At 42.2% G+C, this 15937-nt stretch overlaps 1 protein-coding gene across 6 annotated transcripts in view; it reads right to left on the bottom strand.

Annotated features, from left to right (window-relative positions):
• The window catches only part of CAPN6 (calpain 6), a 68046-nt gene that overhangs the window by 8707 nt on the left and 43402 nt on the right, over positions 1–15937 (bottom strand). For all 6 annotated transcript variants that reach the window (XM_064518127.1, XM_026100374.2, XM_064518128.1 and 3 more), the window contains 6 exons: positions 13057–13250; positions 11224–11301; positions 9754–9949; positions 6216–6338; positions 4223–4425; positions 3458–3579 (listed from right to left, as the gene is read on the bottom strand). In XM_064518127.1, the coding sequence (XP_064374197.1) occupies positions 3458–3579; positions 4223–4425; positions 6216–6338; positions 9754–9949; positions 11224–11301; positions 13057–13250 (916 nt within the window). The remainder of the gene's footprint in view (positions 1–3457; positions 3580–4222; positions 4426–6215; positions 6339–9753; positions 9950–11223; positions 11302–13056; positions 13251–15937) is intronic.

Raw genomic sequence — 15937 nt, 5'->3', positions numbered from 1 at the left:
CTTCCCTTCCACAACTGTACACCCCAGTGTCAGAGTTTAGAGATACTATAGCTGATGTTTTCAAGACAGACTTTGTCACAGAGATGTAGCAAGGTGTTTCAGTTCTCAGAAGCCTCAGAAACAATCATATTCTCCTTCTTTATCATCAGCTTCACACTATGCTAAGGGACGATATTGATGCTTTACACAAAAGCAGGCAGGTAGCTGGACAACAGGGAATACAGCTGATGCCTGACAGAGACCGAGCGTAAGAAAAGTAGCAGCTTGGCTCAAAGGCTGAGATGCTGCAGATCAGTAAGTGAAGGAGAAATGAGCTCTCATCAGAATCAGAAAATTCTTGTGAAATGCGGTGGGGATAGCCAGACTCAGCAGCTTGCATGGAAGACAAGCTCCTATCAAACTTCATACCAGAAGATGAGTAACCTGTGGGTGAGGCCCTCTTCTGAGCAGTACGTGAACACAGCTACTACCTATTTTCTACCTATTTTCTACTTGAATAAACATATTGACTCTGCCTAACCTAAGAGGAAACCTCTATTTGTCACTTCGGATGGGTATTGCTGGGTAGCCTCTTCCCTCATCTCACAGTATTGATCAGACAGGAGACTGCTGATGACTTTCAAGTGTAGTTCATACCAATAAATGCTGGGTAAACAGCAGGTGAGGCTGGTATTTTGGTAACTGCCCATGGAACTTTGAGGTCTAAACTCACTTCTTCTGAGAAAGCTAGTTTGAGATCCCCACAGAAATCAGTCTTTTCCAAATGCCTGGCCCCTATTTCTCCTTGAGATAAGGGAGAGGGTCCTGATGTGGATCCAGAGAAGCCAGAGAGGAGAGAGCAACAGGGAGCTGCATTCTTTTACAGCAGTGTCAGGGAACGATCTCAGAATATGGGATATTTAATGTCCAAAGTGCCCCTTGATTTCTGGTGTACATTTATGACCCAATTATAGCAGGCCTTTTAATCTACCCAGAAAACAAAAGGTGAGAAACAAGCACAATATCCATTTTTTTATGTTAGCAAAAATGGAGTGTAGCATCAATCAGCAGCTTGGCCAAACATCCCATCGAGGTGCCCTCAGAAGGCAGAGTGCCACTTCATGGGTGTTATCCTTGTCATTGCACAGCTTGATTTGATTCTGTAGCACAAATGTCAGCAGCGCACATTTGGCTTCAGGACTTTTTATTTTTTTTTAAATGCACTCTCCCTACTTGGTGTGTCTCAAGCTGCTACAAGATGTGGCATTCTGTAAGTCAATCTACGACTGTGCCCTGTGAGTTGGAGATGCATCTAGAAAAGGAAAAGAAATGCTTAAAAAAACAAAACAAAAAGAAAAACAGGGATTTCACAGCATAATTCAAGATAACAGTGAAGCTACTGGAGTGAGATAAGCCAGCTTTCCTTCATTGCTCTCTGAATAGATGAGATTTGGGACTACAAGCTAAAAGAGACTAAAGCTTTTTACTAAAAGCTTTAGCTTGACCCAAAAGGAAAATATTTTAACTTTTTTGGTGAAGTTTTCTTCAAAGTCAAGCAACAAGATTCATTTAGATTTTGTGTTCAGATCCCCTTATATTTTTGAGAAATTTAAAAATGACACATTGTTTCACAAAGAAAAATGGAAGCACTTCAGAAAAAAATTGACATTGACAATTAGATTGATTTTTTTAAATATTTCGTCAGCTACTAGATGAATCCAATGCAAATTCAGAAACAGTATCACTTTATCATTTGACTCAAATCTGCATTTTTCAGCAGATAAAATTTTGAGCAGAAATTTTGCTTAGCTTTAAACAGAAAATCTGTGTGCCCATTTCCTATATGCAGTTCTGCCCACAATAGGGTACATTTTCATTTTTTTCAGGGTAATCGTCAGCCCAACACCAGGTGCTCAGAATGGAGGAATATGCTATTCAACCTGAATGTGTCACATTAGCACAGGCATCCGAAAGGTATTTTGAGCTACCCTATGGGAGGAATCTCTATTACTCTTTGGTTTTAAGTCCCATTTGTATATTCCTGATGGTCTGCCTCACAACACACCAAATCCCACAACACTTTCCGAGTTGGAGCCAGCTCTTTGGCAGCAGCAGCAACCGTTTTGCAGGATTTTGTCATGACTGCAATTGTGCTAAGGACTGCGAAATGCTAAGGGTGGAGAATTGGCTTTTACTGTTTTGCTGCAGGGAATGTTAGAGGACAATGTTTAAGGAATTTAAAAAGGGAACAAAAAACTTAAAAATGAAAATATCCTTCACAGGGTAAGAACAAGAACATACTGCCTTTTTTCAAATCGCTGCTCTGCTGTTCTTGTCACGAGTTGCCCCTTCAGACTCACCCATCCATCTTGCCTTTCTGAGAACACGGAACCATACTACTTGCTTGGCTGAGGTGTATGCAGTCACTGTTGTTAAAGAAAAGCGCCAAGAAAAAAACTGAAACAATTTCCTATATCTCTTCCCTCCAACATTCCTGTCCCCTGAAGAGACAACCAGAGTTAACAGAAAGTGCCCTGCGCAGTGAAAAGCACTTTCAGTTACCATTCTGTGGGTGCCAGGAATAACTATGAAAAGGGGACTGGAACAAAACTGTCACCAGCTGGTGGGAGATACTTTGCAGCTGCTTCTTGAGACTGAAGATGAACTGTATTATAAGGCTAAGCCTAATGACTTCTCTACCACCAGGAGATACTCTTTAGTTTCCTGTTCCAAGTTCAAAGTGTCTCTGCTCCTTTGCTTTCTCCTTACCACTTGGTGTGGGATGTGCCTGCCTATTTCTATTCCACTGGCCATGGGCAGTGAAGGATGACAGGTGGAGAGCAGGCGTAGAAAACGAGGAAGCAAATGACAACAGCTGGACAAGTTTCTTAACTAACTGCCAACATCAGAAACTAATGGACATTTTAGTGTTCTTACTTCAGGATACCTCCTTTGACATGTAGGCACATAGTCCTGTGCAAGTCATTTAACCTCTCCCTGTCTCAGCCTACCCAGCTGAAAATAGTTGCCTGAATACAGCAATTTCCTCCCTGAAGTGCTACTAAGCCTGTGGTAACGAAGAGCAAAGTGCTCTGAAGGCCCTGAATGACATTGCTGAAGCAAGTATAATATACTGCATGAGCGTGTGCTATTCAGCTGTCTCCCTGGACATTTTCCATTTAGAAAACAGATAACCCTGTGAAGTGAATTTCTTACTGATCTCCACAGAAAGCTTTTCTGGAAGGTCTGGCTGCTACTGCCCATTTGGACCAGCATAGATGACACATGACTCTGGCTGTTTTGCATCATCATATTCATCTCATCTCTCCTTTTGAGCAGATAGTACAAAGTGCTGCAAAAAACTCCCACAAACCTTCAATTTGTTTGGGTAATTTCTGGCTGCTTGCATATTAACTCAGCTCAGCTTTAGAGGACTGAAGAAGCCATTCCCACCCTGTCAGGTCTGCTTTACACTTACCACCTGATCTGTCTTGCTTCTGTAAGCCCTCTGCAGAGCGAATTTTGATTTGGGTGACTCTACGCGGATAGCCACAAAGAAGACTCCAACATGTCATTTTGGGCTTATCTGCCTTCAGCTCTCTGAAAAATCAAGGCAAAAAATTGAAGTGATGAAAGCCAAGCAAACGATCAACAATGGTGGAAGCTAGGCCTTTAAAGAACATCAGATTTACACTTTCTCCCCACCTGTCATCTTGGAAGTCTGTGGTACAGGAATGACATACTTAAGGAAATAAAACCAAACCAAACCTGTGTCATCTCTTGCATGACAGTGACACAGAAAACTTTAAACTATGGAAAATAGTATCAAAGCAAGACAAACTCAGTGGGCCCAATTTCACTGTGCACTAGTTTTACGCTCACAGATATCCCCCGGTTTCAAGGAAGATAGCAAGAGAAGTAAACAGTATCAACTGTACCTGCAAGCACCAGTGCTCGGAGAGTTCAGATCTAGAACTGGAGGCAACTACAAAAGCCTAACTAAAGAGTCAAATGACTCAAACTCAGTTGCCTGCTCCTAGGTCCCTAAATAAATGCGTCCTAAGCATGCACAAATCCCAATGAGCCATCTGGAGATTCTTGGAGGTGACCATGACTATCTCAAGGCCTAATTCTGGAGTGAGGTGTGCCAGCGAGCCAAGGACATTTGACAGAGACCCTTCACAAGGAGATGCAGCCAATATGGGCAAGGAATGATCCCACACAGCTGTGATGTTCCAAATACCTGAGTTTTGATGGCACATCTGTGAAGAGTCTCAGGATAAACTTTGTAATGATGCCAGGATGGTACGTAGTTGGGATAAGGACGTAGCGGCCTTGCTTAAGGACCCTCTTCAAGAACACAGTGCGCGTATTGATGTACATAGATGTGGCCACTCTCTCCTGCACAGTCAGCTTGTGTAGCCGGTAGCTTCTGTTATCCTCCACCTACAGCCACAGAGCAGTAGAGGAACTGATGCAATGAGGGATATCAGAGGTGAGGCTTAGCAGGCAAAACTTTCCCTGCAGATCTCACAGCCTTTCATGAGCAGAAGAGACAATGTTCTGTAAAGGCAAATGGTTTGGCACAGTTCACCTGCTGAAGATGGGGCAGAGGCATGGTCTTAATGGTCAACCCAGTGCTCAAAGCACTAGCCCACACTGCCTCCCAGTCGCGCTGTTCTGCACTTCACTGTATTGGTATACACACGTACACTCCTAAGCGGGGCGGGGAGGGGTGACCCGGCAAAGACATGCACCCACTGACAGAGTTATAATACTGCAACAGCACAGTTAGGAACATAAAAGTCCTTCAGACATGCATGCACACTCCAAGGACTCCACCCACTAAGCTACATTGCCATCTTAGCTGAGATAGAAATTCATCTTCCTTCCTTCTCCAGCACCCAGTACTCAGCATGTGAGAGTGTCTAACAGCAGGCTCTCAATCCAGAGCATCTGAACAGATGCCCACAGCTGTATTTTCATTGTCCTCTCCTGAATACGAAAACCACAGAATAACTATTTATGTTTTGTTCTAAGCCTTGAAGCTGTGCTCAACCATTAACATCCTTTTTCTGGGAGCTGATGCTTGCAACAGCGCGGTTAAAATACAAACTGTTTTCTTCAGCAACTCCTGGGGCAAAGACAGCCCTACATTCTTTTCTGGTAGCTCTCGTTTGTCTTCAGATAATTTAGGCCATGGTCTTCCAAAGGCCCTTAGTCATGTTAATGCATTTGGCAGGCTACAACACTTCTGAAATAGAAAATATTACACAGAAATAAAAGAGCACTGACACTTTCCTGAAGGCGTGATTTTTTTTTCGAAGCCTTTCTGCTAATTAGATATACTGACTAGCCAGGAACAAGGTATAGACAAATCATGCCACTTTCCATAATGACACTTCTCAATGTATCTGGTTAACAGGTGATTTTCAAAGGTGTAGGTGTGATGCAAATGTCACTAGCTCTATATGGCACTATTATTTACTGTTCTTTGGGGCAGGGCCATAGTCTCAGTGTAGCCCCACCAGCTGTAGCAACAGATGATAAAATAATCCTGATCCCCAGTGAAAATGCAGATCCACAGCTGTTTCTCTTGCTTTCCCCTTCTTCTTCTCTTGGATCCTGTGGTTTTATTTTAATCAATTTAGTCAAATTGTCCTGGGACTGCAATTAAATTATTCTTTGGGATCCCTTTGCTTCATTTTCACATTTGTTCATTTCCTTTTCACTATTCCAGCTTTTGAAAACATTCCTGACTCTTCTGGCTTTTCTAAGTGGCAAAAGAAAAACCGCAAACTTTTCAAACTCATTTGGCTGTATTTGCTGATGAAATGGAGGCATGAACAGAGAAAATCCAGTGAGAATGGGAAAGAGCAAATGAAAAACCAAATAAAACCTCCAAATTTCAAGCATTAATGTTTTTTGTGGGGGGAAAAAAATCTCTCTCTTCCAAACTTGGGGAAGGAAAAGTACTTAAAATTCTTTTACAGTAAGGAAAAATGACTTATGTTACTTTAGTTCAACTGGAGCTTGAATGGAACTAAATTGAATTTTGTTCAGACTGTCTAAGGACAGCTCTGGTGGCTGAATGCAGCATGCACGCGAAGCTCATGTTGAGTGGAGAGCCAGACCCCACCATGAGAATCGTGCCCCTCTCTGCCAGAGATGCTGCGGCCAGGATGCATCCGGGCTGCTGGGCAAGCTCCGAACCGGGAACACAGAAGGCTGCCTACCTTGAGTATTTCAAAGCCAATGGGGATGCTCTCTCCTTTCCCCTCTTTCTTGTACCTGCGCCGATCCTCCTGTTGTAACGAGACCAACACTTTGTCCTCGGTCTTCTTAACATCAAAGATGTACTAGCACAAGAGAGAAGAGAATGAGCTGTTAAAAATGCCTTAGGATATGAACATAAAGCCATCACCAAAGAAATACATACATCCGAGGGAGGTACCTGAAAAGCCATTTGTGGGTGAGGGGAGAGTTCTACACGTGAGAGACAGTCTCAGAAATTCAAAGATGAAAATGAATGCTAATAATAAGAGTCTTTAAACTAGATGTATCAGGGACACTGAAACAGGTAATTCACCTAGAGGACAGCAGGAGACAGTATTACAAAATAACTGTTGAGGCAGCAGAAGAGAATATCTGTTCAAAAAGCAGAAGACAAAAGATAAGGTTATATTTAGATTTATATAAATCACGAGAGAGATTAAAAAAAATTAAACCAACAGACTCGATATGGGGTATTTGATCATTTTGGATTCTTTTTTTTAACTCTGATTTCTAAACAGGGCCTGTGAACCTCAAACATAATCTTTACACATGACCTGCAAATGAAGGAATCTTCTGAATGTTAGTTAAATAAGGCTCTCTCTCTCTCTCTGTGTGTGTGTGTGTATATATATATATATATATATATATATATATATATATATATATATATATATATATATATATATATATATATATATATATATATATATATATATATATATATATATATATATATATATATATATATATATATATATATACACACACACACACACACACACATATATACACACATACATACACACACACACACACACACACACACACACAGTTCTATGCTTGCAATTTCTATTTAATATAAAAATGACAAGAATGCCAATTTTGGTCTTTCTTGGTTTTCCTGAGAGTTTTAGGAATATCCAGGTGAAAAGGGCTAAGAAGGACTTCTGTACCTTTAACATGCAAACCTTTTATCCAAACTGTTTAAAGTCGATTTGAATTGACTTGAATTTAAGGCCAATCAAAGCAAACTATTTCAAGTTTAGACAGCAATTCCCATCTCAAAAAATCAGATTTGGATTGCCTGCAGTATTAAAATATCGCTATCAGACCAGTTCCCCAGTAAATACAAAGGCTTTCAATAGACAAAAGCTTCAGATGGGTGTTTCCTTGTATGACAAAATTTAACACTCAAACGCTTTCACTTGTAGAGACCTCTTTAAATTTTGTTTCTCCTTTACATACAGAGGGCAAATCTAAATTGTAGGAATGAATGGAGGGGAAGAGGATCCTATTTTACAAAGTTTAGGCAGATGTATTCTCCATCCTTACAGACCTCTAAATGTGAAGCAAATGTACAACAGCATGAAACTGCAGCGGTGTCCAGCTGACTACTATATGCATCACACATCCCAGTTAAAGCAAAACCAGAAACCTCTGACTAGTATGGAGAGGAATATCATCGGGGGTTCAATTCCCTCCTCCCTGCTTCTCCAAAAGCTGCTGAAAAGCAAATTCTCATTGAGCTTTGCTCCGAGGGGGATACTGAGATTGCCTTGGTTACTGTTGCGGAACGATCCCTCTGTGCTCAGAGCTCTGCAGAATAAGGCATCATCCCATTTCTCATCCCTGACCCTCACCCACTCAGGCAGTGTCAAGCAAACAGGGAAGAAATGCCAACCTACGGCAGAGTTGGCTGAAGCACAGCAGTATTGCAAAGAAAATCAATTCCTTCTCAAGCCTTTGGGCTTCATTAGTTATTCCCAGTATTTACAGTCCAGATCAGCCTCCTACAGAACTACTGCCTGCTATGCTGGGCTGGTTCTTTCTTGGTACAAAAATCAATGCTTCTTTGCACCCTTACTTGTGTGTTTTACCAACACTGGTATTCTAAAGCACGTATCCTAAAGACTGTACAGAGCCTCTGCAAACAAAAGCCTAAAAAGAGAGACATAAATATGCAGCAACACATACTGGGGCACGTTCAAATTCTTGTCCCTGTTACACCACATGCAGTGTTACTTTGTCAGACAGCCTGGGATGTCCCAGGGCATACGGAGCTGTGGAAAGGGAACCGTGAGAGCTCCAAAGTATCCGTCTGATGAGACGCATGTAACTGTTAAGACCTTTGATCTGATTACATTTCAGCTGTCCTAATGGGTAATGACCTGAAAATCAGCAGGAGGCTGTGGGAATACGTTTATACTTGGCTTAAATTCCTTTACTTTAATGGAACTGGAAGTGTCACAATTCCTCTCTGAATAGATAAACTTCACAGGAGGCCTCAGAGACAGGTAGCTGACTTTGGAAGACCAGGCAGAGATTCTCTCTAGAATATGGTAGTATATGCCACAGTAATTTATAATGGCCCTAAGCTAATATAAATATGTTCCAGCACTGCTATTAAGAGCCTTTTAATCGACCAACCTTGAGACAAAGCTGGAATAAAAAGAACTCCTTCCACTGCACCAGGCATTGTACTCAACCATAACAGCTATGTATTTTGTTCTCTGGGGCAGCTAAACACTTAAGATGCACACAAACGCTTGGAATATATCCAAAATCATACAGAGGTATATCTGCAAAAAAATCACCTTTTGGAAAGGAGGCATTGGCACAAGACAGGGCAGCGAAGAACTGCTTCTCTGTCTACACCTAAAGGAAAGGATGAGCTGGGAGTTTCAGATCACTCCTAGTCTGAATAGCAAAGGCTGCAGTTCCCCAGTATCCTGCAAGGAAAATTAAAGGGTGCTGACAGAAACCTCCCATATAAGTGCAGAGAAGCAGACACAAGAACATCTTTAACAATGTAAAGTATGTAGGGAGTTATAAAAGAGCAGAAAGGTCAACTTTCAAAGTAATACCTAAAGTAGTAAGCGTCCAGCAGTCATTGACAGTAATGGCAGTTTTATGCCTGAATTTGCATACACCAGGCTGAAAATGTACAATACTGAGAGGGGGAGGAAGATGAGAAGTGAAGGAAGAATGGGTGAGCAGATAACCTGAATAGCTCAAGAGCTATGAGCTAGGATGAGACAAAGCAAGTTCTGTAACACTGATGAGGGTCAGCTTGGCGCACAAACCAGATACTTTATCAAACTTAGATTAGAACAAAGGGATACTAACTAATTACAGTGGACCAAATCTTCCTGATGTTTAAGGGTGTGAGGTGAATGGATTTCTGTCAGTAGAAAAGCAACCTGCTGTTTTTCTACAATTGGGAAACTAAACAAAGTCTAGGCAGGATTTCACTCACCCATGTGTCCCTGACTCATCAGTCCTAAATATGATCAGTTCTAAATAAGTATCTAAACCCTTCTGAAAGGTTTCAGAGAAATCACTGAAACATGCAGTGAACCAATGTACTTCCAGAGGGCAGACACTTGCAATGAAATTTCTATCAAGCGGTCATTGCTGAGTCCTAAATAAAGCAGGTACTTCAGAAGCCTATTTAAGGTGGATGCACTTTAATACTGTGCAAAGTATGGAAATTCCCACCTGAGGGTTTTGCAGGAAGGTCTCTCTGTTATCGAAGCATCCACCAGAACGATTTAGCAGGGGCTCTGAATTCTTTGTCCAAGCCCCATGCATCATTTTCTTCTCCCAGGTCTTGTGGATACTGAAGTAGGAGGTATTCACTATCCGGCAGATGTCCACATCAGTGAAATTTTTACACCAATCCTCAAACGTCATCCTGTACCAGCAGACACCAAGAAATTTGTGGTTTATTTAAAAATACACAGTGCTACTGACCCAAAGAGCCAAAATAACATACAAAATCTTCCAGCAATTTAAGAGGAGGCATTGCTCAGCTTTCCAGATTAAGTCAAGGACAAACTGATTCACTGGAAATCTCTCCATGCAGAAATGCTTAGGAAGCCATAATCACAGTTTCTTCGAACTTAATGTGGAGAAAGATGACTTGAGTGTGTTTGGTCAGCTCTGGATTTGTTCAGTCGCAGGGCCTAAGCCTAACGGGTAGGTTGTATCTATCAGGATACATTTGGCACCATATATGTTTTGCAAAGGCAAAAAAGATCACCTGCAACCAAAGTACTGTCCACTCCTCAAGAACAACATTAATAAGGTCCTTGTTGTTAACAGCTGTTCCTGAGCATGACTCAAACGTGTATACACAGGACATAGCTCCTGCTTAGCACCATCTCCATGCTACAACCTGTGTCTACTAAGGTGACAGACTGGCTTGCATGGCAGTTAAAAAACACTCACCTCATATTTGTAAGAGAGAACAGCTTAGCACCTCTGGACTAACATCATGGCCTGGCTTATTAACAGCCTAGGACCAAACCCAATAGCTGGCTCCCGGTGGCCTGTTCTGACAAAGCCCTGCAAACAGAAGACTTTCCACTCTTAGATGCAATATTGATGGTCTACTGTGGAAATTGCTGGACTGCCTCTGAACAACAGTACTGAACTTGATGGATCTAAGGTTTAAGCAGGGGGAAATGATTAGAGTTCTAGAGATTCTGCAGGGAATGAATGCTTCTCCTCCTCCACATCCTGCAAAACACTGACCAAAATTCCTTGGCTGCAGTTGTGTTCACAGATACCTCAGCCCTAGTTGAGGCAGAAACCCTACAGAAACTGCACTCAGTAAACAGGATTGACAGCATGTTCAGCATCTGGTATTCTGTCATATGTAAAACAGCACATGTTATCCTGAACCATAAACTGATGTCCGAAATATAGGTGACAGATTTTGAGGCTGTTTGAAAATTGTATTTACTCAGAGCTACTCATCTTGTTCTATTACTTTCTAATTCATTTTTTCTGTTCTTCTCTGTCATTCCCTGAAAGTCTAAAAGAAACAGACCTTGTGCCAGGACTGGATAACTGGATTTTCTTATCCATTTGGGGAAGTTGTTTTTGAAGCTGTTAAAGGCAGAATTCACATCAATTACTCAGTGTAGCCATCATCTCCAAACCCTCCACATGACTCCCACTCACCAGAACTCTCCATCATTCTCAACAGTGAGTCCCAACCTCTTACGTTCTGAACTGTTGACTTTCTTCCACTCTTCAGAACTAGACAGGGGGAGAGGAAAAAAAAAAACAACCGACAAATTTAATTTAATAAATTAAATTAAATATTATTACTGCGGGAAAAAAAAATAGTTCCAAGTAAAATTCCCTCATGGTCCCTTTTAAAAAGCTAACATCGGGGTACTGAAAAGGTAGATGATATTCAAGAAGGACATGTATGGCTCATGGAAGGATATAGTTTTTAAACATGCATTGATTTGAAAGCTACCATAAAAAAGATAAGCGGTGAATGGCAAATTGGCACAACTAGAACAGAACTTGATTTCTTCTGTCACACCCTCCCTTAGGATGGCTGGTTTGGAAGGTCATGTCAGATTGACTCCATTCTCTAAAGGGCCTTCAAAAGTACATAAAAAGAAACCCGCGCTCCCTCCTCAGGAGCTTATTGAAGCTTAGACCTTTGCTTAGACAAGAATATTATCTTTGTCTTTTAATCTCCTTGAAGAAATCAGGGATGAGAGCTTTCTAGGCTTTCCCAGAGAGCCTGCAAGAAGAAACTGTTGCAGTACAATCTCAGTGTCCAGCTTCCAGAGTAACACTACACTACATACACGCTGCATTGCCTGCATTGACATGCGACTTACGTGCTCTGCCTTGTCGCCTGGAGGCACCTGCCTTTTTCACTGACTGTAGTGGAGCACGGGATCCTAACTTCAAGTGCTCTGATGCTTAAATCATCTGACAGGAGACAGCATCAACCCCTTTCCCTATGTGTTACAGGAGGCAAATGAAGCCATGATTCCTCATTCCCTTTCCAAAAAGTACTTGTTGGATAAAGTTGGAAGGTGGCTGGCAGGAGGGAAGAGGTTGCTTGTGATAACAGATTTTTTCTTAACCAACTTGGAAATTCTCTGTTTAATTCTATTAGGCCAAAATCATGGACCAATCTCAGAGCCCTTTCTCAGTGTTTCTACCAGCGTGAGCGGCAGCTTTGCCGAGGTAAGTCCTAGCCGAGAACCACACAGGCTTAAGTTAAACACACATTCACTCTTCTTTGCATTCTGCCAGCTCAGCATTTCACCCAACCAAAGTTGTGTTTGGAAGTAATAGATTTTTGCCAGTTAACCTATGGAAGAAGAGAACTTAACATACTATTATTAAGAACATTGTATCATAAAGTGCTAACAGCTCTGTAAAACTGACTGGGAAGCACAGTGTCAAACTGTAATGTCCTAGTTAAGTGTTTCTCATGTGTAAGCTGTCAGCCATGGAATATATCTCCTTCGGCAGTCATTTCCGTCTCTGTAGGGGTGGTCTACCAAGCCCATGATCCACACTGAAACTCATTACAAAGTAATTCAAGAAATTACAAATGTGGCAATTTCACAGCATTTTTCATCAGTCTCTCATTTTAGAATGAAGGACTCATACCATCCCTGGCAATTACAGATGGGGAAACTGAGTCACAGACAGATTTCCATGGTGGAGCTGGGAACAGACCTCCTGCTCTTGACTCATCGCCTTAATTGCGGGCTGTTTTTCTACCCATGCTCCAGTGTGCCAGAAGGTGATGTAGGCAGTAAAGTAAGGCCTAGGAAGTCATTTCCTTGCTGTTTCAGGATTTCATGCTCATTTACTAACAGAATGCTGTGCTTGTGAAGGGATGACACAACATTTCAGCCATCAGTGAGTACTGCAGACTGACGATTTGTCTCAGAGTGTTTAATCATGCATCTAACTTCCAGCAGCCCCAAAATGCAGATTCATTCCTTTGACGCCTACGTTTGCAGCACTTACTTGTCGCTCCAGGCACCGTTCCACTCCCTCTTCCCCCAGGGATTCCTCAGCCTGATCATGAAGAGCTTTTCTGCCTTAAAAGAGAGTATGAGCCTCTCTCCCAGGCGCAGTTTCCGAATTGCGGTCACCGAGTAGGCATGACCGATGATGAGACCCATCTCTGTCTCTGTCTCATTGGCACTGCCAGAGGAAGCCTTTAGCACAAAGAAGTGACAGGGGAAGAAAAAAAAAAAAAAAAAGAGAGAGAGAGAGAGAGAGAGAGAGAGAGAGAGAGAGAGAGAGAGAGAGAGAACCCACTTTTGTCAGTGAGGGCACCTGACACGTACACATTCAGTGGGGACACAGCTTGTTTTCTTTGAGGGAGCTATACATTCCCTTGCCAATTGCTTTGACTATGCAGGGAAACAGCAGCAAAAAAATTGCACTGAGGCTCAAAGCTACTGGCTGACCAGCTTGGTTTTCCATGTGATAGTGCCAGACAAGTCCTAGCAGACAGAGATGCGGAGCAGAGACCACTGCCTGCTAAGCCCCTTCTGTCTCCTCCTGGCCTCAGAGAGAAAGACTGGCTGACGGATAACCTTAGTCAGCCCTTTCAAAATCTTCTCAACTTTACAAATGACCATTCTGGATACTAATGACTGTACACAGACATAGCACTGACTGGTGGTGTCTTTAACTGGACACTTTGTAGGGCCTAAGGTTTTAGCTGGTGATTCTAATGGCTGTTTCTGTGTTGGCGTAGATTTGATACCCAGAAAGAACTACTTGCAGTGGCTAAAAATAGGTGGCACAACCAAGAAAGCTTTTCACCTGTTTGTCAGATCTGCTTTGTATCTCACTCCTGACCTGGCAGGCCCCTCTCATTTGGCAACTGGCAGCTCTGCAGGCTCTGGTAGGAACTTGGTTTGTTCCTCATAGACTTCACTTAAGAAGCCTGGTTTCCAGCAGTGACCAGGCAATGAACTGCCCTGCTGGGTGACCTAGGCCTGATTAAATGCTGATATAAGAATATGTGACAACTGCCAAGCTACCAAAAAGACCCCAATTTCATTTAATGGATCAGGCTCAAGATCTTATAGGTACATCTAAAAACAGAAAAGCAGTGTCATATAAAGATGCTGGAGTGGCTCTGAATGACCTGGTCCCTTCACTTATTTCAACATTTCTCTGGTCTAAGTAGACGGAGTCCACCTAAGGAAGGTGTTGCACTGATACAACAGTGCTCAGTCCCCAAAGACAAGAAATCAGATTAAAAAAAAAAAAAAGAGAGAGAGAGAGAGAGAGAGAGAGAAAAAGGCAAAAGAGAAAGTTCTATCAAATCAGAACTGACAGATGATCTGGCAACTGCGAAACTCTCGCCAAGACCTCTGTGCTTTTCACTGACAACAGCTCCTAGAGAATCAGCTCATGTGTTACATCAAGACTAGCTGACATTTCCAATGGTTTGGGGCTTTCTCCAATGTAACACTTTCACTTACATTTTTCACAACTAAAAGCAAACAAGAGTCCTTGACAGCACAGGAGTCTGCAACCACTCCTGCTCCCTTTATTATCCCCCAGGCTTTTCTTACCGCCGGGCTGCCTTTGCCACCTCATTCTGAAGCCATTTATTTATTTATTTTAATAAGATATTTAAACATCTACTGTCTGTTCGCATTTCCAAATGCTGAAGCTCAGGGCTATTTTATAATCCAAGGAAAAGGTTGGCATGTTTGTAAGTCAGTTGTGAAGCCACTTGGGTATTACATATTCTACATCCAGCAAACTTTGTTGTGTGCGTTAACATGTCTATCACAGAGTGATAAATGGCAAACGAGTCAAATCAAATCAACAGAAGCAGCCCTTGCGTGATCATGTTTAGAAGCATCCATGTTTAATTTGACAGGCAGAAATATAATGCCAGTAAGAAGTGAAGGGATTCCAAATAATTAATTAGTTTCTTAATACAACTTCCCATACTTTGCCTGTCCCCTCACAGGATTCCTGTTAAGCAACAGAACTTGCTTTAGTGTTTGGGAGCAACCTGTTCTTACATCCCTGAAACACTGTCCACAAGATTCGCACGAGCAAGCAGTCAGCCAGCCTGGTCTGAGCAAGCCAGATGGAATTTTCTTTTCTTTTTTCTTTTTTTTTTTTTTAAACTAAAAATTCAGACCTTGTGACAAAGGTAAAATAAACACCGAAGGCCTAAAAGAATTTGCTTCTGAGATGTTGCCTGATGCCTCTGAGAGGTACAGTTCAGGACACCTGCTCTACGCCAGTTGAGTTCTCAGGTTCAGACTCATCTCCCACAACGTACCGGACGTTCCTCTTTGGTACTGTGGCACTAGCATGGGACAGTGCATGGTCAGGCCTAGCTAGACAAATGATTTTCTAATGCATCTCCAAACATGGCTGATTTCCTGTTGTTCTGAACAACTGCATGACTACCATCATATTTGCAAGTCTCTGAATGAGCCAGCACTTGAGGATCCACCAGTTCACTGTGGATTTTAGCACTTAACGCCACTGACTGCAAGGTATGAAGCAGTTAAGTGTTGAGGTAATATGATCTTCATCTCACAGATGGGGAAACTAAAGCAGGGAGTTTAAGTGATTTAACTAAGCCCACAGAGATTAGCCTTCGCTAAGCTCTTCAAAACTGGAAGCAGAGGACGCAGCAGTAAGTGGCAAAGAGCACCTATATGCCAGTCCTGCTGCTTCTAGACAACGATCCCTTCCCCACAGGCTCCACTTTAAAAATCATTTAAGAGCAAACTTTTTGGCAATATTCAGCTGCCACGGCAGTTTGTTAGCCCTCCACGTGCAGTAACAGCTTCAGGAAAGGTGAAAGTTTCAGTGCTGCGCAGTCATGACCTGGCATTGCAGACTGATGGAAGGT

This window comes from Dromaius novaehollandiae, chromosome 11 (genome assembly GCF_036370855.1).
Source record: "Dromaius novaehollandiae isolate bDroNov1 chromosome 11, bDroNov1.hap1, whole genome shotgun sequence".
In the NCBI taxonomy this organism is placed as follows: Eukaryota; Metazoa; Chordata; class Aves; order Casuariiformes; family Dromaiidae; genus Dromaius; species Dromaius novaehollandiae.
The sequence above is the reverse complement of the archived record's forward strand: the minus strand, read 5'-3'. Positions and strand labels throughout refer to the sequence as shown.